Source organism: Barbus barbus (assembly GCF_936440315.1).
Source record: "Barbus barbus genome assembly, chromosome: 13".
NCBI classification, from domain to species: Eukaryota; Metazoa; Chordata; class Actinopteri; order Cypriniformes; family Cyprinidae; genus Barbus; species Barbus barbus.
Genome location: NC_136741.1, coordinates 7,192,849 through 7,216,498, shown reverse-complemented (window position 1 = coordinate 7,216,498; position 23,650 = coordinate 7,192,849). Strand labels below are relative to the sequence as shown.

At 39.2% G+C, this 23,650-nt stretch overlaps 1 protein-coding gene across 12 annotated transcripts in view; it reads right to left on the bottom strand.

Annotated features, from left to right (window-relative positions):
- LOC306879471 (bromodomain adjacent to zinc finger domain protein 2B-like) overlaps positions 1-23,650 on the bottom strand; it is an 81,841-nt gene that overhangs the window by 36,169 nt on the left and 22,022 nt on the right. For all 12 annotated transcript variants that reach the window (XM_079432434.1, XM_079432445.1, XM_079432440.1 and 9 more), the window contains exon 3: positions 2,471-2,638. In XM_079432434.1, coding sequence (XP_079288560.1) covers positions 2,471-2,636 — 166 coding nt within the window. In that variant the 5' untranslated portion in view covers positions 2,637-2,638. The remainder of the gene's footprint in view (positions 1-2,470; positions 2,639-23,650) is intronic.

The window sequence follows — 23,650 nt, the reverse complement described above, 5'->3', positions numbered from 1 at the left end:
AAGGCCGGTTTCAGGTTCATCAGTGAAGCAGAAAAAAATTACTTATTTTTGTTGAGACACACTGTCTTAAAAAAAAAAAAACACAATGAGATTACTGCAAGATGATCAAAAATAGCAACAAAAATATTTGAATCCATGTTTGGCTGAAGCAGTGATGCGTTAAATTTAAAGACTAAACTTCTAAAAGAAATGAGTTTTAGGCTTATAGCATGGTTTAAAGCATTGTTGGTACTAAAAATATCAAAATTGAAAAATTATATATATATATATATATAAAAATAACACCAGCACCACCAACTGAATAGTCAGCTGTTAGATGACTAGTCAACTAGTCCTGCATCATGACCCATCCCTACATGGAATGCCACTTTTTCTAAGTGGAAGCTAACTACTGTACAATAGAGAGATATAATGACAATTCGAATGGATTTAGTGCAAGTTAGAAGCCAGAATTGAACCTACATTATCCACATGAGCACCATGGCTCAACTTGTCAGAAGTATCTGCAGTAACCACTAAGCCATGGCTCTGACTAAAACCAGAGCTTTATATTTTATTTCAGTGAAAACAGAACAACAAAGAGTTGGTGAGTACTTGAACCCGAATTTTGCTGGGTACTTGAATTTCAAGAGAGACGAGCCGGAGCTGGAATTACATATTCAAAAATCCCAAACTCTGAAGGGAAAAATAGCAAAAACAAAGGGTCTCCCTTCACCGCGACTCCCCTTGTCGGGGCTGGTGAGGAAGTAGAAGAGTGGAAAGCTATCAACTGTTAATGAGAGTCTCGTCAGAAAACGACACAGGGCCAAAAAACGAAACCAGAGCAGACAGAGCGAATTACAAACAGGAAAGAGTCAGTGGAGCCTTACAAACTTCAGAGTTTATAGAGGAGAGGAGGATATTTAAGAGTGTCAGGAAGGATGGAGGGAAAGCTGTGTTATTGTGCCTGTGCGTTCACGTGTGCGCGTGTGTTTATGTGAAGGGGGGTGGAGAGTGAGATGACAGCAGTATTAACAAAGGCCTAGTTAATTGGTTGAGATTCATTAATGCAGCAGCTTTTCAATTTGCAGCCAAAACTGTGAGTGCTAAATCCTGGACGGTGTTTTCACATACTGAACAATAAGTCGGTAATTATGACAGGAGCAAGTCGGTGGCTTTCTTCAGCCCTGACTGCGCCACAGAATGAACAAAACACAAGAGAGAGGGAGAAGAGATGCTTTATCAGATAGAAAGACTATGGACAGTTGGAAAAGCGATTCAGTTCATCCAAAAATCCTTTTTTTACCTACCCTAATATAATTTCAAACCTGTGTTTTCTTTCTTCGGTGAAACACAAGGGTTTCAAGCTCCACAAGTAATCGATTTTCTTAAGCTGTTCAACGATTCATTGAAAAGAGTGATTGATTTGAAAATTAGCCATCGCTAGTTCTGATAAAAAAAAAACAGCCACCAGATATGTGACTTAATTTCTTAAATATTGTCAGGAATAAAATGTAACGCGGTAGTTTTGCTAGCTTGCTAAAACAGTTCTTCTAATGCAAAGCAAATTAATTTAAAAAGTAGTATCACTCTGTTACAAAGAAATGTTGTTAAACTAATAGATTCGCTATTTACAGTGATGCTACTGCGTAACACTAACTTTCAAGGGGTAGTTCATGCATATTTTAAAGTCATTAACTGCTGAAAATCTTCCCCACCGCCATAACTCTCAAATCTCATTCATGATTATATCAAGTTTAAATATGATTACATAATAGCATCAAATATATCACTGATGTCAAATCAACACACATCTTGCTCACATAAAGCTATTGTATGGCTTTAAATGACTTAAAGGGATAGCAACCGTACTTGCTTGAGATTACACATCAAGCAAATATTTTAATATAGAGTCATGTGCACTACCTTTAAGGTGCTTTTATGTTGTTATTTATATATTGTTTGGCTCTTGACAGCCCCAGCTCTAATTACAAAAAAAGATTAGTCTGGACTCTCTGCAAAAAATCACCTTTTGTGTTCCCCAGAAAAAAATAAATTTGAGCTTGGAACGACATGAGGAACAGTACATGATGACAGAACTTTCACTTTTGGCAGAACTATCCCTTTAACAGAACAGAACCTGAGAAAGTGAACACTTGTGCCTTATCAGACAAGACTCAATCAGCAGAGAAGATTTGCGCTTTATCACATGTCACTCAGAGGGGAAAAAAAGATGCTTCATCAGACAGGAAGAGAGGTCCCTGATGACATCAGTCTCCAATCTTCCGCCAACCACGCAGTCTAAACTTGGAGACGGGCTCAAAGCGTGCCTGTGTGACACTCGGTGGTGTGTGTGTGTGTGTGTGGAAATGTGCTGGCGTGTGATTGTGTGTGAGTTTTGACTGAGCACTTTTCACACTGTAACAATAAGCAACCCTTGCGTCAGGGCATGAAAGAGCGTGTGTGTGTGTGTGTGTGCACGAGTTCTTACCGCATGCGCCGAGCGAGGCCGTGGCTCCATGGTTCAGGCTGCTCTTGGTATTGGAGGCTGCTGTGGATGAGGAAGAGGAAGAGGAGGAAGATGTTGACGCAGAGGTGGCGGTGTGGATGGAGGCCATGGTGGAAGAAGGCGAGGCCAGCCGTTCTCCAGACTCCATACCTGTCAAGCACAACCCAATCGATAATTAGAGCAAGCTCTTGCACGCACACACGGCCTGCCACTCTTCCTTTCACATTTCACTTGTCATGAACAATATTTCTATTTAACAGTCAGTCTCCAGTCAGTCTCCTTCACACACACACACACACACGTCTGCTCGCAAGACGAACCAACCGCACGAGCATATTTCTACAGGACCACACATTAACGTCCCGTTTGGGCAGAGGGTTTGTTCGGCTTGTCACGTTAACCTTTCATTCACTGTCGAGACCCCCTTCAATAGGATAAAAGAGAGACTGACACGGGCTCACACACTTTCGCACACACACAAACAAAGTGAGCAGCGCACTGATTTACAAGACTATTCACAGCCATTTTTACACAGCGTAAAACAAGCGTTCTCACACTTGATGTGCTTAACAGGCAAATTATGCCTTTAACTGTTTCTGTGGAGATTTCACAGTTTGGAGAGACGCATATTAAAGACAGTCGCACGCAGCCAACATATACACACACAAAACCCCACAAGCCTTCTTGAATTTATTTTTTCCCTCCTCAAAACATACCATATCTGTACGTACTTTAAACGCATGAAAATTCAATTAGCAGCTGTTAGCGTGTGATTCAAGCAGAAAAAACCTGACTGCTGAAGACAAGTTAAACGTTTTATGTGTTTGGAAATCTTGAAGTCCGCATGGATGCTAATGTCATGATGAGATTTTGATGGGGGAAGTGGCAGAGCGCGCCACGGTGTAGCACACATAGCTTTGTTATTCTGTCATTATATATAAACACTTATGGCCTGTCCCCTGAGTGGCTCTCCTTCTTGTATGTCTGTGCTACACACACACACACACATGCATACACACAGCGATTAGATCTCAGAGATGGAAGTGTCCATGGAATATCAACTAACAGCCCTCGCCTGAGAGCACTGCCGAAACTAACACACACACACACACACACACACACACACACACACACAATGAAAGTGTCTGAATATTGGAGTAAACAGCAGCAGAGGCCAAAGTCTGCCACTGCAGTTGTTAACCCCCCCTTCTTTCGCTCCACCTGTTCTTCGCTTCCTCATCTTTCGTATCATCCCTCTCTCCGCTTTCTAACCATTTTCCCCTCACTCATACCCTGTCTCCAAAGGTCAAAGGTCACCAGGTCATGACCCTGCCAATTTAAGTTCATGGCAGGTTACGCTAAATGAATGCTAGCTTGAAATTCAGCCCTAAATAACCGCCCAAACAACAACTGAATTATACACAGTGCTTGAATATATCTTGGTGAAATTGCTGAGAAGTAAATCACAAATGAACATTCAATCAGATAACACATTCTAACACAGACACAGTAATAAAATAGTGAAAAGAAATTTGCAAGTCACTTCATTTACAGAAACACATACAGAAAATGTGAAAGACTAAGGGGAGGTTTTCTAAAATGCACAACCATGTCTCACATATAAGATATACAATATAAATTCATTTTAAATTATGTTTAAAGTAAATCATATAATTGTGTGTAATATGTCTGAATTAAATAATGTTACATTTATAATTATACACTACTGTTAAAAAGTTTGGAGTTTGTAATGTTTTTGAAAGTCTCTTATGCTCATCAAGGCTGCATTTATTTGATAAAAAAATATAGTAAAACAATAATGAAATAATATTACAATTTAAAATATTTTCTATTTTAATATATTAAACTAATTTATTCCTGTGATGGAATAGAATTTTCAGCAGAAAGTAGAAAAATCATTGCAGTTTAAATTATTTTTCATATATATTTTATTTATTTATGATCATTTTTAAAATGGAATTTATTCTCGTGATGCAACTTGAATTTTCAGCGGACATTACTTCAGTCTTCAGCATCTTCCAAAATTATTCTAATATGCTGATTTGCTGCTCAAGTATTTCTTATTATAAACATTGCTGAAGACAGTTGTGATTTTTAATATCTTTATGGAAACCATGATGAAAGTTTTCAGGATTCTTTGATTAATAGAAAGTTTGAACAAAACAGCAGTTTAAAAGAATAAATCTTTTGTAGCATTATAAATGCCTTGACTGTCACTTTTGATCAATTCAGTGTATCCTTGCTGAATAAATGCATCAAGTTCTTAAAAAAAAGATCTTACAGACCCCAAACTTTTGAATGGTACTGTATATAGGTTATATCATCTACCTCTCTACAGCTATTCACTTAGCATGATTACCTTAAACATCAACGTTAACAGACGAGGGTCTTAAAATAATTCATAACAACAACCATGATTACTGCAATAATGGTATGCCAGGGTATTTAAGGATCCAATCCTGACTCAATTATCAGAAATTAAAACAGCTTTAGCATCAGAATTAGTCTGATTTTATAGCTAATTAGCCATCTTCCACTGTGGCACTGGAAGGCAGGCATCATAATCTCCGTGAGCAGCATAATTAATTTGACTTGGTGCACGCGGCCAATGAGAATGTTGGAAAAAACAGCAGGTCCTGGATCCTGCGAATGAGTGAATCATATGCTAATCGCGATCCGGGTGCTTTGTGGGATACGTTTAGTCCGTGCAATATGGACGACACCTTCGGTTCTCGAGCCAGCCGGGAGAAATGCGAACTCGATTCCCATGAACGTGCTTCCAGAGAGAGACACTACATAAAGCTGTGTGTTATTTAATTTATCCTGAAAATCAATCATATACTCCTGAGGCAGTGAAATATACTGCTGAGGTTGCTGTGTTTGGGAGAGTGTGTGAGTGTAATTTAAGTTTCTATGTGTGTGTGTGTGTTACTCATAATGCCTCGTATCTGTCTCCAAACGCGCACATGACCAACACTTCTCACTTGTTATGGCCCGTGGTAACAGATGGCCAATGCTAGTCACGCTAATCTGCCAACAGAGTCGTCAGCATGGATCAGTGCTAATCAGAGCGCGCCAGCAACCACACCGACACAAAGACTCCATTTTCCTCAACCAGAGCACGCTCAGCACAGGCCCGTCACCTTCCCGGTGACCTGTGGCAGGGGAACAGCGACCTTTGACCTCATATCGCTGCTTATTCCCAGCTGCAGCGGCATAAACGCTCATTCCAACAACCGGTAAGTACACAGCACACGGAATACATGCTATTTTCACAAGGGCGTGAGATTGTGGTTAACGAGTGTCCAAATGCATCCATCTCCTCGGCCCTTATGACTCATTGATTGGTCGCAGTGCTGCGTTGCCATTGGCTGGAGCAGCTTTCCTGAAGCATGAGATGGCTTCGCCTGTCGCAAGACACGGTTGCTTGGTGACACTGGCAGTCACACCACCATCAGCGTCCCAGGATGCACAGAGAGAGAGAGAAAGAGAGCATGTGCGGCGTCGTGTTAAAAACACCAGTCTCTAAATCAAGGAGGGGAAGGCGAATGGTGAGGAGAAATGATATGTGGGCGGTGGCCTGTACAAAGAGGTGTGGGATTCACCTTTCTTTCTTCAGCCGTCTCAGTTGTGAGTGAGAGGGTATTAGATTTTATGTGTGTGTGTGTGTGTCCTGCCACATGGATGAATAATCTAGAGGTCTTTAAGAAAAACAGGACGGCAGGGTCAGACTGATAAAATTGATTTCCGAGCGCTAAAAGCTGCGAGTTTCTCCACGGCTCCGTGCATCCGTGTCCATTCGAGCAAAATGGGAAATTCTACAACTCTGATCGTGAGCCAGACTGTCCAGTTTATACTAACTCAAGGAGACAGATGCCATTGATCAAGTCAATGCGTCTTTCAACCGTAACAAACATCAGTCTTGTGGTACACAGTATCAGAGAGTTGAAATTCAAAGGATGGGAACGTGATTTAAAGCTGTAATATGTGTATGTGTGTGTGTATGTGTGTGTCTTTGCGTGTTATGAGTAACCAGAGACCAGCAGCTCAACCCACACCCAAACAAAGAGCCCGTGACAGATGGTAGAAAGCTGCATGCTGGGATACTTCGGCCTTTCGTCCGTGAGCTGTTCTGTGGTCCAATGAGGAGTCACCAGATTCGCTTCCACAGCAACACAGATCAGCAGATATACCGAGCAGATCATCTGCCCAAACAATGCCACACAAACAATGCAAAATGAGACCTGATGTCCACAGACACACACACACGCGCGCATGCACACCGCTGTCCGACAAGCGAACATCTCCTAAAATGTCACACTCTGAAGTGTATGTTAAAGGAAGAATTAACTTGTCTTCATAAGCATAGCGGTCGTGCAGTGAAATGGCGGATGCTTTTGTTCTGATCTCATGATCTCTCAGTCTTCTTGAAGTCAACTGGAAAGCATCACACACACATTCCTTTAGGCCAGCTGGTGCTGACACACACACAAAACACAAACTGCTGGTCACGCCCACACTTGTAGTTGTTGTAGTACATATAAAGCAGCTACATTTAGCCCTAAGCCAAAGACGGATCCATTCACACACACACAATCTCTCGAAACTTTTCACAAACACACACACACACACACACACACACACACACACACACACACACACACTGAACTACTATAACAGCACTGCCCTCTGCCTTGTAAAACAATACATTTATGAGTTTAAGAACTAATAAATCTATCAAATAAACAGGTTCTATTTTGTTTTGGTACATATGGTCTGTCACATTGAACTATGGTACTCATAAGAATGACTTGCTGTCAGTTTAAATTCAGTTTACTTCTATGGCATTTCTACTATGTCAGCTATGCAAACAAAAGCTTTGAAATATATCATTAACAAGAATTCATTACAAAAATTAGAAATCATTATATACATTATATTTTAAATTAATTAAACTAAAATAAATACAATTTAATGAAAAATTTATACGTTTAAATGTTTTTATTATATATCTATATCATATATCTTTATCATATACTAATAATAATAATAATAATAATATTAATATTAGTATGCAATGCTTTCAGAAAAATATATAAACTTAAAATTTTAGTTTTATTTATAAATGATATTTTTATGAAAATTTACATTGTCTTTTAATATAAAGTAAATTTATGAAAATAAGTAATTTTCTAATAATGTATTTTATTACAAATCTATGCCGAACAAGACTAATTAAAAAGTTACATAAAAATTATTTAGAATTATCAATTTTATTATTTTAAAAGTATAAAGATTATATTTTAATAAATTATAATAAATATAATTTATACATTTATTTTATAATAAATTATGTATTTTTATAATAATGCATGCAAAGAAAGTGCTTTGAGAAAAATGTCAAATTTAAATTTGTGTGTTAATAAATATGTTAAACAATTTCAGGCAATTGATTTCCTCTTGCATACTTGATACAGGCTTTATCAAATTTTTGGAGCTTGTACACAATCGGTTTCTCACTTGCACGGATGCACTGAAAAAGCCTGCTATGCCATCTGCCCCTCTTCACCCCATCGTTTTCCTGTTCTCTCTATACTAAGTCATTTGTTTAGGAAACACACAAAAAAGTATTTACAGTCTGCGATGAACTAAAAGATCAATGTTAATTTATGAGTTCCATTCCTGTCTACTTAATGACTGCATGACCTCTTATTACAAAATATGAGTCTGACGCACAGATAATCAGCTGGCTGACCACCAATGAGACATGCATGCTGATTGGTCAGTTCAGAGAAGCGTAAAGTGTCTCACAGGATTCAGCGGCATTCTTTGACCTCCGCAAGATCCCAGTGGGACCATTGAGGATCATTAGATGTTTAGCTTGCCACAGCACGTTCAAAGTGTGTGTGTATATGTTTGTGCTGTAATATAAGTGTGTGTGCAGGTGTCTTACATCCCATCTACAAGCAAGCGATCCAACAAAACTAGATCGTTCTAGTTTTCACAAAAACTACTGATCTAGGTTTGTCATACACTGCAAGTGAGCAGCGATACATCGACGACAGTGTTAGAGGGAAAGACGAGAAAGAGTGTGAGTGTGAATGTGTGTGTGAGTGAAAGAGAGATATTCTGTCCTTTACTGAAGCCCATTTCTTATTCACTCCGGAGGCAGCGGATCCGGCAAAAACCGGATATATTTAGACACTCCATTACAGAGAGAGCTGTGTGTGTGTGTGTGTGTGTGTGTGTGACATGCTCAATGTCCCTGTACCATCTCCATTAACATCTACACAAACACATTCAGAAAATCTACACAAATGAACACACACGGACACATGTTCCATCCAAAAAGTCTTCACACACAAAAGCGCATTCATATATCCATTAGCGTTCACATTACAACACACATATGCACACAAACAGACAGAAACATAATTACACTACATACGGTTTCATCACTTTAATTCTTCTCTCCATCTACACACTGATCTATACCTGTATTACCTTCATAAACATGATTTACAGCTCCGCAAAAGAGGAACACACATCCTGCCCTCCCCTCATGTCCTGTGTTTGTACGTGTGTGTGTGTGTGTTTACATTGACAAAAGCATAAACCTGATGAGAAAATCCATCTCCTGTTTCAGATCGGACAGAGCAGAAATATCTTCTATTGATCACTGCAAAACAACCATCAGCTAAGAAAACAGCCATGATTGGCGAGACAGGCGTGCAGTTCCGCACCACTCTCCCCGTAGACTCTGTAATGTGTGTGTGTGTGTGTGTGTGTGTGTGTGTATAACAGTGTCTCGCTCTAGGGATGATTTAAACATTCAAAAGGGAGTAAAATCAGCGTGTCAGTACTATAACACAAGAGTCATCATATTTCTACATGGAAAGGGTGATGGAAGTGGCATCTCAAATAAAAGTGTGCAAAAGGAGAGAGAGAGAGAGAGGAGTAAAAAGAGAGAGACTGTGGGAAGAGAGAAAACTGAATGAGAAAAGGCAGCAATTAATAAGTTATAGATTGGTTCTTTGAATAACTTTGCATTATTCATTGTGGGGTTATGATGATAACTGTGAAATTAGAGATTCATTTTCAGCTAAAGAGAGAGAGAAAGACAGAGGGGAGAGAGTGTATGAGGTGATGCATTGAGACGCCAGTCCTACTACACCAAAACGTTCCAGTCCTTGCAAACGTCACACTTACACCAAGTTCCAAAAGCGAGTAAAAAAAAAAAGTTAAACTTTCTAAGGTATGAGTGATGTGAGCAATTCATATCGTTCACATCTCCTAGCATCTTGTAAGTTTATCTATCTAGGACAGAATATAATTAACTATAATATCTTATTAACAGAAGCTGGGAGGGTCACAATATTAGTTCATTTTACATCTTAACATCTTTTTTTGTATTTTAATATAAAACTAATATTAATATTAATAATAATACTAATAATATAATATTTAGAATTTATGCCGTTCTACAGCCCCTTTGGAAGTTTGCTGTGGGCCCATAGAGAGAACCACTGATCATGCCTTAAGTTTAAGGTTTTTTGGTTTTTATTACTTTTTCTGTAGACTACACATAACAGTTATATAATAATAATAATAAAATCCCATGTTTGTATCATTAACAAAATAAAAAATGCACTTAAAAAAAGAGCAAAGTGATTCATGAAAAACAGCAAACAGATGGTTATCCAGAAAAGTTGGAAAGGTGAACCATGAAAGCTTGCATATATCGATTCGGATGTGCCGATTTGATTCGATTTCGATTCGAGCTCTCGATTCTCGATTTTTTTTTTATTACATTCAGTGAATATAGTTTTAATACAAAACCTATTGATATTTCTAAAAAATGAATAGTGAACATAAGTTTACAAATGGTGAATTAATAAAAAGAAATTAAGAACCACAGGCCTGTATTTTAAACCTATTCTTTTTTTGTACAGGGTCCTTTCTTAAACAATAGTAGGGCCCTATAAAATGTTCTTCTTAATTTTTCTGGTAATCATATGAAGACATAAAACATTAATTTATCCTAATCAAATGAAAATTAAACCCCTTTATTTTTTTTGGCAAACAAAGTGCTGCACAACAGAGGTTTACGGTTAAAATTAAAAAGAAAACAAATGGGATTATTCCTTTAAAAATAAAGATTTATTAATATTTATTAGTAGTAGTAGCATTGAGTCTTAAGACTGCTAAATAGTAATATTCGAACAGTTTCTTAACGTTAAACTAAACTTTTATGTTGACGGGTTGCCGTGAGGAACTTGCAGCTGCTGTGTAATCGTGATATGACGGTAGTTTTCTCAAATTAAACGGTAAAATGCTAATGAAATGACTCTCAGAGCAGCTGGAGATGATAATCGTGTGTTAATATCATCATATATTGAGACGGCAGAAGATGAAAACACCGCGAGCGTCGTCCGCGCTTTAGTATGTGTGTAGTAAACACAACAGTGCGTCGCGCCATCCACCATTCATTCATTCATTGTGGAAATCATGGCGCCTTATGCGTGATATCAAATGCTTCCACAGATTTATAGTATTATAGCATTTCACCTGAGCATTACGAATCACGAGTATGGCTTTGTTTTTGGTTCTTATCAACAGTATCTCCGCCATGATAAGCACTGAATGAATGACAGGCTTTCTGTTGTAACATCGCGCACGGTAAATAATGGTGACATCTAGTGGAGAAAACTAATGATAAGAATCACATTAATCAGATCTCGTTTTAAATGTATGCTGAAATAAATACTGGAAAATATCGATTCGCGCCTTTTGAGAATCGATATCGATTCGACGTTATTAAAAAAAACGATTACTCAAAAAATCTAATTTTTTTTTGCCCAGCCCTACAGACAATGCTAAAAACAGTTTCTTTGCATGATATTTTTGTTTATGTTAGGGATCTCAGAGCAGTTCTCTATAGTTTTTGTTTGTATGTGAACATACCAAATGAACTCTGTTCCATCTCAGAAGTCTGCTGTGATGTTGACATACAAGCAGTGTTGGGGTTAACGCATTACAAGTAACACGAGTTACGTAATAATATTACTTTTTTCAAGTAACTAGTAAAGTAACGCACTACTTTTTAATTTACAAGAAAATATCTGAGTTACTTTTTCAAAAAAGTAACAGCAGTTACTTTTTCCCCATTTATTGACTGACAGTGCGCTGTGTGAGCATGCTGTTACTATAGATCTAATGTGAATGAATTCATCCCACTCGCAAAAAACAGATTTAGTATTCATCAAAATGAATTAAAACAGTGAAATGCAAACTCAGAATCATGTTCTTCCATACAAGTTCATATGCTCAATTTCACAAATCTGATTAGTGCTAAATCTTTTTATTTCTTCTTCTTTTTTCAAAACACTAAAATATTTAATCTAGATATTGGGGGAGAAATGCAAGGGAATTTTTTTCCCTAGATTTTCAATATGGTCCAAGACCTTTGGACGGGTAACCATACAAAGATAAAAACACAAAGACACTGGGACAAAGTTTGCAGGCAGGGGAATTTTCCTCCTGCTGTCACCATATAAAACAACTGACACTGAGGTCATGTGGCCTTGACTAGTTAACACAGGCTCCAAGCGTCAACTAGAGGTAAACCTAGACTCTTTCAGTACAACCCCTTGTCTATAAATCAAAACACACACACAAACAAACAGTGACACTTCACGTAATTAAATACCAGTCAAGTTCAATTTACTCAAGTCATTTGTGTTGTTCTAGGGTATGTGTGTGTGGTGAGGAATACAGTCTCAGAGACAGGCAGACAGAGTTGCAAATTAAACAAGAACTATGGCTGCTTGAGCAATTTTTGTTTTAAATATTGTCACTCTCTCTTTCACACCCTGTCTCTCTCTTTCTCTCTCTACGGCCTCCAGACTTAATCCAGAGCTGTCTAACCATCTGCCTAATATTAGCTTAGAATGCACACTGAAGTTTCCTCCTCCGCTCTGTGCATCACACCCCTGTCATATGATCCTTTTATTCAGCCGTGACCTCCTCAGACAGACCAGTCTAAAAAACGGCCCACATCTGCGCACCCAAACATGCTCCCTGCCGCCCATCTCTGAGTCTGGGCCTGTTTGACTGTACCGGCAGCCTTCCAGAGAATTCTCCAAGTGCCAGGATGAACACATGGCGACAACCGCAACAATATTTCAAGGCGATTACGATTAACAAGAGCTCTGGCGACAATCAGGCGTGGGATTACGCCGTCACTGTGCCTGATCTTTAAAACAAAGGTAGGCTAAGCCGTGGAAACTGTGAGGAATCCCACACACATGTACAAAACGTGTACACACGAGGCGAACGCGCGACTAATCTGTGAGGACTAAATGGAATCAGTGCTTCTGCTGCGAGCTGTCAATCATCCGGCGTGTGGGAGGAGTCAGCCGCGGGGTCAGGGAGGATGCGGTCGGAATTTATGAGGGTATGATGGCATCGTCAAGGACTGCAGGCTAGCAGGCGGGTCGGGGGGCGTCAAGGCCGAGGGACACGTGGAGGATACGGAACATGGATTTTGATCTGCAGACCTTCCCAGGCCCTGGATTACACCACAGCCCACCCGTTTGCATCAGCCTCTCTCCCTCCAGAGAAAGAAAGAGAAGCTGACAGGAAAGAAAGTAGAAAGAACAAGAAGGGGCGGAAAGGACAGAAACATAGCGAGAGAAGATGAGAATAGCTCCTTGCGTGATTTTTCTGTGGGCTGCGTGGTTTGAGTGGGACAGCAGGAGTGAGTTGAGGTAAAGCAGACTGGACTGGCCCAAATCCTTCAATCCTAAACAGACACACACACACACACACACACACACACAGGCTTTGTTCCAAAACCTAGTAAGCTGCCTACCTAGACTTGCGTGCAAATGCGCCTACTTCCATATATTAGGTGAAAAATACTATGTGAAATGAGTAGTATTTTTAAACTCATAGTATTCAAAAGACAGGAGGTGAAAAGGAAAGCCTAACCCGATAACCTACCATTTCTGCCGTGATACCGAAGTGTGTAACTGATGGATTGTGACAAGCTCACTAAAAACATGACAGATAAGTCAACAGAAATGTTTATTATAGATAATCATTTCATGACTTTTTACCCAATATTTGTGTGTGCTTAACACCATGCTAACACTAAATAAAGAAAATAGCTGCATACAAATTTGTATGTAGTGCATATGATAAAGAACTGTTAAAAAAAAAGTGTTCTATAAGTATTCAGAGGTGTGTTAGTGTTATAAATACAATCCAGACATAGCATTGCTAGCATGTAACCTACAACATCAGAAGCCTCGCTAGTGGTGCCATGGTTTTGTAAAATGTCTGTCACATGTATTTTTGGAATCTTGGAAGCCATTTAACCATTTGAGTACAAGCTTATAGTTAAGAGCCAATCGCTGGTTTATTTGTACTAGACTGTGCATGTGCATTAACTAGTATGACTAGCCTGAAACACATACAGTTGTTTTAATTAATTAAGTTTTTGGAACTGGATAATCTAAATTTGTGATTCAGTTAAATGTTTTTAATCGCCAATATAAAATTCTAGAATAGTAAATTTGACAAATAGTTTTGGAGATTTCGGTCTTACCCCATTCAAGTAGTTATTAGCTATCCATTCACACTGTCATAAAAAAATAAAATAATAATTATAAAATTATATCTTTAGGAGTACAACAACTTATCACTGATGCAGTACACTTAAAGGGACAACTTTGTACCTTATCTACTCCTAAAAGGTGCATATTAGTAGTATTAAATTACTACTGTGATTAACCTTTTAGGGATAAATATGGTACAAAGATGTTCTTTAGAGGGTACTGCCCCGGTGACAAGCTGCTATGCCCTTAAGGTACAATTTTTACACACTTTCCCTGAGAGTGTATGGCAGCCAAGAGAACAGATTTGTCCAAATCAGCCACTTACGAGGTTCCATTTCTGTTAGAATGCAGCTGCCTATTCAGACATTAGATAGCAAGGCAGAAAGGGTTTTAAAACTGAGCTACGGTGATCAGTTACTGCAAGGCTCCATCAAAGATGTGCTGATCTGGATGGAGAGATCGAGCTAAAGGAGAGGGTCTAAAAGCCTAGACAGAGAGATCATATTAAATGTGTAGTTGTGCGCTGGAGGTGTAGTAGCCGCAGTGTATTTGTGTAATGAGCTCATGTTCTGTTGTCCCAGCTAAATAAAGCCTGAAGGCACCATCTCTCTCACTCTCTGTCTCGGACTTTTCCATCCACCTCTCTCTCCACCTAAAATGCTGTCTTTGTTTTTCCTTGTTCTTTTTAGAACAGAGCTTCTTTCTTTAGTTAATGTAATGGCATAATTAAGCGTTCGTTTAAAGAGATAGTCTTCATTTAGCTTTATGCATTCTTCCGCACGGCTCTTTCCTTCCCAACAGAAAGCCAATTATGTGACGTTTGTGTGGCTTTGCCAGCCAAATATAGGCAAGACCGTTCATCTCTTATGATAACATGCATGAGTCATAATCTGTGTGTGTGTGTGTGTGAAGTTATAAAGACACCCACGGTGCATCTAATGAGATGAATGTTGCTTATTTATTTGTCGTTTACTTATACACAACTCTGAAACTATGAATACTTTTTGATCAAGACCGCTGCTGCGAAAAAATTCCTGTTCCTCTTCCAAATCTAGTAGGTCAAAGGTCACTGACAGTCAGCTTGGGGAGTTTGAATCTGATTGGCCGTTCCAGTGTCAGTCTGCAACAATGACCTGCCTCATCTCAAACAATTTGTACTGGACACCGTTCAGTTCGGTTTATTTTTTTATTCAAGACAGAGATTATCTATCAGCGATGGAATGCATTAAAGGCACCGGATCAGCTGAAAGCACCCAGCATGCGGACACACACGCAGCAGGTGAGCAGCCAGCTGTCATATCCTCACGCCTAGTCCAGGGAACATCGCTCTGACATTTCAGGAGCAGCAGAGACAGCCGAGCGGAGCTGTGTGAAATGGCGGCGTGAGCGTGATCTCCAGACACACACACACATACACACACACAAGTGTGGTGGATTCAGGGGTTTGAAATGGCGACCAGGCTGCCATCTCTTCATAATCACTCAAATCCACACACACACACACACACACACTTATCCACCCACTCATACACACACTAACACACTCGCAGTCTTCTCTACATATTATCTCCCCTGATTAGCATAATCTAATCAATTTCACAAAATTGTCTTTTAATTATCAGGAGCTCCTCCGGTGTGAAACCCTCGGAGGGCCGTGGAGGAGAGAGATCTTCAGGCGCCCCTCACCGGTTCATTGGCACCTGCTCTTTGCCTGTACACGTTTGTTAACCAAATGTAAACACGGTAGCATTAGCATTACGCTGTTTCATTGGTTTAATGGTAGCTAAAAATAATCCTGGACCGATTACAAAGCTTCCTCCAAAAAAGATTTTCTTTAACACAATTTACGGCCGTTCAATCACTCTTTGTTTGTTTATGAGATTTTGAAGTGTTTACAGGCATAGACTAATGACTAAAAGTCAGGCTGTAAACACGCTCTTAATAAAACTAGCCCTGTGTAGCAATGAGTAATCACGGCTGATCCTGCCAGTTTGTTCGTGTGAGCGTGTGTGTTTGGGATCGTGTGTGTGTACTTTGCCCGTGTGGGAAATGATTAACATCCAGTGACTCACAGCCCCCAACAATAACACAGAGAGGTAAGACAACACACACAGATGAGGTAAACACACAAACACGCTAAATCTAGGCCGCGCAACACACTGCGTGCATCCACCACGTCCTCCTGCGAGAGCTAAAAACCACAGCGCGGGATGACATGAAAGCTGTTTCTGCTCAAATACGAGAGAGTTAACAAGTGAAGGTCTGCATCTGAACAAACTCGAGCGGAAATCCGACCGTCTATCTCTCTCTTGGGAGAGAGATTATCCTCAGGGAACTCTTGCTCAAACAGCGGACTGTGTGACTCGGTTGTGAAGTTTATCGAGTTTATATCGTTACAAAACAACCAATGGAGCGACACTTTAACTGGTAACCTTTCACTTTCACACATCCGTCAAATCAGACTCGGCCACTTCTGAATTACATGAGCACTCTTTACTTGTACTTTTTACAAATATAGTTTTGTCATGTTTATTGAGTTTATCTGTTATAGCTGTCACTAATATACATGGGAAAAGCATATACACAGATAATGCATTCCACTGCATTACTTTTCCATTATTTCTATATAAGCATGCAGTAGATGGACATATTTGACCACTGTGTTCACATCTCACGTCTTTTTCTGCATTTTTTCATTCCACTGCTCACATTATGCATTTTTGTGTTGAAAATGTGTAAATGGCCTCTAAAGGTGCAAGTTTCAGGAAATGCAAGCCGATAAATGCCTATGTGCGCTAACTGCCAAGCCAAGGCTCTGACAATATTTCTCTCTTTCGAAGAATCACTTAAATCGCCTTCGGAGCCAAATACAAACCAGCAGGGAAAATCAAGCTGAGGTCAATATAATCTAAAAATGATTTTACACTGAGCTTTACCTGAAGGGAGAAACAGTGAGAGACAGACAAATCAAAAGAAACAGACAAGAGTTCCCTCTGATTACTCCTCATCCCTCCTTCTATATACTATTTCCCTGTCCTCCCCCTCTCATCTGATCATTTCATCCAATCAAGGTCCCTCACAGCTGCCACACACAGATGTGGACACTGAACCCAATTCAGGCTTGAGAGAGAGAGAAAGCGAGAGAATAAACCTTGAAGCAGCTGCGTGTGACATTGGAAACAACAAATAGCTAAAATGCTCACACTCTCTTTAAAACACACATTGTCGTCCCTTTCTCACACACACACACACACACACAGTTCATACATTGTGTCCATCTACACAGTTTTGATAAGCTCCTCTCTGTGCGATAGCAAGACACTTAGAATTCAATTTGAGGAATAACAGACGTTCTCTGCTGTGGACTGCACCATAAGAACTTACTATTGGCCTGTTTTATCTATTTCCAAATGAATTAATCCAAACTAAACCGAATCCTGCCCCAAACAAATCCTGCTCCCAATCAATCCTTGGTGATGTGAGGTGATAAGGAGCTCTAAACCCTGGCCATGTAAAAAAACAAAAAAGCAAAAAAAACACCAGCCATATTCAGACCTGCTTTCTTATGTACTCAGTATATGATCCATTGCAGGCAAGTAGCCATTTAGGAGACGCTATAATCCAAAGTGTCTAAGACACCAATGCACCTCGGATCACACCCCACTTTTCCCTCCACATGAAAAGTTTTGGACATCAAAGGGTTATTTTATTATTTATTAATTTACATAGAACATATAATGTGCAAAAAATGATTATACAGCATACAAATAAGTGTTTCTGAACAAATTTTCACTCCCTGCTTTCTTGCCTATGTAGACTGACTGACTTCAGCAAACAGGCTATGAAGGCACATTTTATTGGTTAGACCAGGGGTGTCCAAACTCGGTCTTGGTTTTCCAAACTCGGTGTCCTGCAGAGTTTAGCTCCAACCCAATTAAACACACCTGAAGCACCTAATCAAGCTCTTACTTGGCATACTAGAAGCTTCCATGCAGGTGTGTTAAGGCAAGTTGAAGCTAAACTCTGCAGGACACCGGCCCTCCAGGACCGAGTTTGGACAGCCCTGGGTTAGACAAACTAAACAAATATGCCCACTTCACTGTTTTGATTCTGTCTCAGAGCGGCACTGAACGAGACTGAATGAACTGGGGCGTTTCGTTTGTGAACGAGGATCTGCTGACTGACTGATTGACGACGTTTGATTAGTTCACCATGTGAGTCAGTCTAGTTCACAACAAAGAATTATGAATGGGTAAAAATTTCTGATTGTCATACACAAAAATGACGTAAGAACATTAGTGAAACTCTTTATTTAGGCTATTATTGTTTTATTACTTAGCTTAAAGACATGCCCAGCAGATGACAAAATGGAAGTCAGATGGCAGATCTTGATATATATATATATATATATATATATATATATATATATACTGGCACCACCCCATACATTCTGAAAAATAAATGTTCCAAAAGAAGAGTTTCCCAGTTATACCATAGAAGATCCATTTTTGGTTCCCCAAAGAACAGTTCCTAAACAACTATTTTTCTAATCTAAAGAACTTTTAGAAACTATAAAGAACATTTTGTGGAATGAAAAGGTCCCATGGAGGTTAAAGGTTCTCCACTGAACCACAGATGTCAATAAAGAACCTTAAAAGTGTGTAGAGTTGGTAATGTTGACATGAGTCATATTACAAGGACAGTCCCACTGGAGAAACCTGAGGTTAAGCGCCAGTGCTATAAACTGGAAATATCTCATGGATCACCTCTTGAGAAGTTCAAACCTATGACCTTTCGGTTACTAGCCCAGATCTTTAACCTATACTCCACATCACCCCAATGAGGTATGGAAGCAAACCTGAAGGGCAAGCATAAAATACCAAATTTGTGTATTTAGCAGACTTGTTTTATCCAAAGTGTAGACTAATTACAGCCACAGTCCCACTGGAGAAACCTGGGGTTAAAATCCTTGCTGAAGGGTAAAACGGCCACAGAGCAGGGCTCTGGCTTTTCTGCTCCTGTGTTATGTACTGGGGATTAAACTTGTTTCTATTCTGCTTTTAGAAGACGTAACACATCTTGTATGGGGTTAAACCAGGCAATGTACTTTTCCAGTCAGCTGTTACTTAAAATGAATCCTGCAAAGCTCACAGGATACATCGACATGTTCAGAACAGCATTGATATTTCTGTAGGATGCAGTCAGTATACCATGTATAGTATGCAAATACACATGAAATAATTGTGCAGCATTACACAAAAACACAGCAAATCTGGAGCTTAAAAAAAAAATCAGGAATTATTACCAATTAGTTTTTTTCCCCCATGTCAAGCAGAGCTATTTACCTCTCATAAATATTACAATACTACAGTTTCGTATATATTTTTTAAAATGTTATTAGACAGTAAACAGTATGTGCTGTGCATTATCTAGAAGCAGAAGGGTTGCGTTCCATTTCGTACACAGACAGGTTTCTTTGCACTTTACTTAACTTGGACTCTGTTGTCTCCTAGCTCTCTCTCTCTGAGCTTTTTAGCTATTCTTTAAACATTCATTAACATTGAGCCGTCCCACAGCCAAATGCTGAGCTCAGTCTTTAGAGCGTTCAGAGAGGTCGCTGACCTCTGAGGAGACGGAATCGAATAATGTTTCCATTTCTGTCCCTTTAGCCAATCAGACGAGTGTGGGGCGGGAGGAAGAGGAGGGGAAGGAGGGGAGGGGCAGCACACATCCTTCACGCCTCACTCACAACCAGGAAGACAGCCTGCAGAGATACAGAGCGAGAGAAAACACAGCAGTCTCTCTCTCTCTCTCTCTCTTGCTCGGCTCACGTATCCTGACATTCCAATCTCCTCGGAGCGAGATCAACAAACGCACTGTCATCCTCGAGGAGGCGGCCATCTTTGAGAGCTGTGAGTGTGTGTCTGCCATTACAGACGATCAGATCAGGGGAAGAGCGCAGGTTGCTGTTAGTTTAAAGTGTACTATTACCCGATACCTCGCGAAAAACCACAGCACCAGGAGGGAAGAGAAAACACACACACACTCGTCTCCACAGATGGACCTGTTTGATGCATTTGATTGAATCATCCTGATGTAGTTTAATGAATGTAATAGACTGTGGTGGTAAAATTAGCTGATGGTTTACACCCCTTAATGGTCTCCTAAATCCCCTGACAGCCAAACAGCCACATCTCCATCACACACACAGCGGTTGCAGCTGTGTGTCTTACAGATGTACCTGTAAATATTCTCTCACTGTTTAAACATTCAGTTCGTGCTGATCCTTTCAAGACGTTATCAGAGAACATGACACACGACTATCTCACAAACACACACACACACACACACACACACACAGCTTACAACGGTATTCATGTCTCCTGCTTTGATTGTGACAGAGTGTTTAGTCTCTGTACATTTGACAAAAAATGACTGGCTTTGAAATGCTACACACACACACACACCTTTACTTATCTGTCTAAATGGGGACATTGCAAAGACATCTATTGTTTTTATACACAGCAAGTTAAAAATACTGTAACCTAACCTAACCGTTACCCAAACCCTAACAGAAAACTTTCTGTATTTTTACAACTTAAAAACAAAAACTTTATTTACTTTCTTTTTACACTGTTTTTACACATAGCCCACTTCAGGTTAAATATTTGAACCCAAAATATGGTTAAGGTGTAAGTACACACACATACACACACACACACACACACACACACAAACTTCTTACTATCCAGGAATTTTTGGGCCTTTTTCGGGCTTTTATATTTTAAACTGTTTATACTAGTATATACCAATTCTCACTATTGTCCTCATTTGTAAGTCACTTTGGATAAAAGCATCTGCTAAATGATTAAATGTAAATGTATTAACTAGTTGTATTAGTATTGACAAACTATTAATAAACAGCAAATTAGGAGTTAATTGAGGCTAATGTCATTAAAAGTAGTTAATAGTGATAATTGGTCCCCAAACTAAAGTGTAACCATAATTTATTATTTATTAATTATCAGTGATTTTAAGCTTACCCCAAGGTATGGTTTTGTTTGATTTGGCTTCTTTTTTTTACCTTAAGTACAGCAAAGCAAGCACCTGCCACACACACACACACACATTTACTTTCACTATTGACCGCAAGTGGATTCTGCACTTCCTGTATACTGCTACAATGCTGCAAATCACTGAGAAACTGAGAATGCGTGTATATTTGTTCACGCAGAGAGACACTAATGGCACAGACCATTATCCACACACACACAGGTGCTGGAGTCCTATGAAGCAACAGGCGATCACTTTTAAAAAAACACTCATCTGCTAAACTGTTCAAATAATATGAAGCAAAAGTGTCTGGGTTTGTTGAATGTGGCTGCATGTGACAGGTCTCTCTCTCTATTTCTCCGCTCAGCTCTAAAACACATGCACTGACAGACACTGTAGCATGTGCTCTTTCATTAGCAGATGGCTGGACACAATCTGCGCCTTTTCTGCAAAAGATATCAACAGACCAATGAGAGTCTGTGTATCTAAAGTGGAGTCCAAAAGTCTGAGACCACACTGAAAATATAGGATTTTTTTTTAACCCTGGGAATATATATATATATATATATATATATATATATATATATATATATATATATATATATATATATTTTTTTTTTTTTTTTTTTTTTTTTTTTTTTTTTTTACACAACATATGAAGATACATTTAGATTTCGCACTAGCCTATTTCTAGATCATTAATAAAAATGAAGCAAAATTGATGTTCTTGATTCCGCTGAAGCTCAAGATGCTCTTTGGATCATTCTCAAATCATGATTATCAGCTCTAGTGCTGCTCTCATTAAGTTCATGTTAATTTTCTCACAATTTAACTTTTCTCTCTGATTGTTATTATAATGATGATATAATTTTTAAATCTTAAAAAAAAAAAAAAATCTTAAGTGTCAATCATTGCACAAGACCCTAAAAACAACAGGATGTGATGTAATAGCAAGAGGTGTCCAACAGTATGTACAAAATCAACAATTAAAATGAGAGAGAATACAAGCCCAGTTATCGACTTATGCAAACATAAATTATATTATTAATTTTGAAGCCACTTTTTGCAGTCAATGCATTAATCTGCATCAATATTGTTCTCAGTAAATGTATGTGATTAACTGTGATTTCAGTAACAATTTCACTCAATTCAAAAAGTTGTAAAATATAAGCATTTTACTTGTGGTCACAGACTATTAAGCCCATTCTCTGTGTGTGTGTTCCTGTGCACACAATGTTCTTGTGTCTGTTTGGGTGTGCTTACTCACCCAGTGAACAGTCATCTCCACACACCTTTCTGTATTCCCACCTGTGAATTTGTTTGAGTGCGTGACTAACCTTTAGTCAGAGTGGCTAAAGAGAGTCTGAGCTCTCTCTTATTTCTCAAACAAAAATGTGTGTTTTGCCTGAAAGCAAATAACATGGTGGTTTTGAGTGTGTGTGGCCGTTATGTGCTTTTGATCCACGAACTCCAGACCTCCATCAGTTTGATCAGCTTCACTGAGATTTGCAGAAAATATCAGTCCAGAAATGATTTTATTTCTCCTTGAATCACTCTGATGAATATGACAGAGAAACCAGAATATCCGAATGGAAAGTGTAACATCCATATTTCAAACGATTCCATAATCCACATAGAAAACCAGAGATGTGCTGCAATAGACATCAGATCATTAGCCCAAAGAAAAATAGAGAGAGAAAGAGAGTTTGTGTGTGTGTGTGTTTGTGTGTGTGTGTAAAAGATAATCCGTCCTGACTGTTTCCTGTGAAAACAGATGGAAAAACCGTCTTTTTTTCCTGTGCCTGGTCAGGCTATTAATACCTCTGAGACACACACACACACACAGACCTCTATATTCACCAGAGACCGAGCACAGCTCAAAAGTCCTGTTATACAACCTGAGATTGGCTATACAGACTTGTCATTAACACACACTCTAATATCACACATTTTCACACGCACTAGCATCAACCCCTTATCTCACACGATCTCAAACAGGCATACAACACATACTACCTCCATAGAAACACCTAGCTGAAAGAGCAAAACACACACACACATATACACACACACTGAAAGACAAAGACGGGCATTTGGTTACAATTAAACATGTCAGAGACAGAAAACCAGGGGCAAACACATTAAACCCTCTTTCTCTACGCAAGGCCTCATCTATAGTGAATGACAACGCGCTAAATGCTTTTAATTGCCATCAATTGGATCTAGAGAAAAACGGAGGGAAAACCTCATAAAACACGTTTTGTTTTTTTCCTTAAGGCTGCAGTTAAAAATCCAAACGTTTTTGTCCAAACCTACGGGCGGCGTGAATGCAATATTCATTTTGCTGCAGGAGAACAATCCATGCATAACAATGAGATTTGCTAATGAAATCAACCATCAACCTGCAATACATACATATTAAAGCAGCTTGCGCTGTCACTCGCTTTGTGCATCGTTTGTTCCTCCT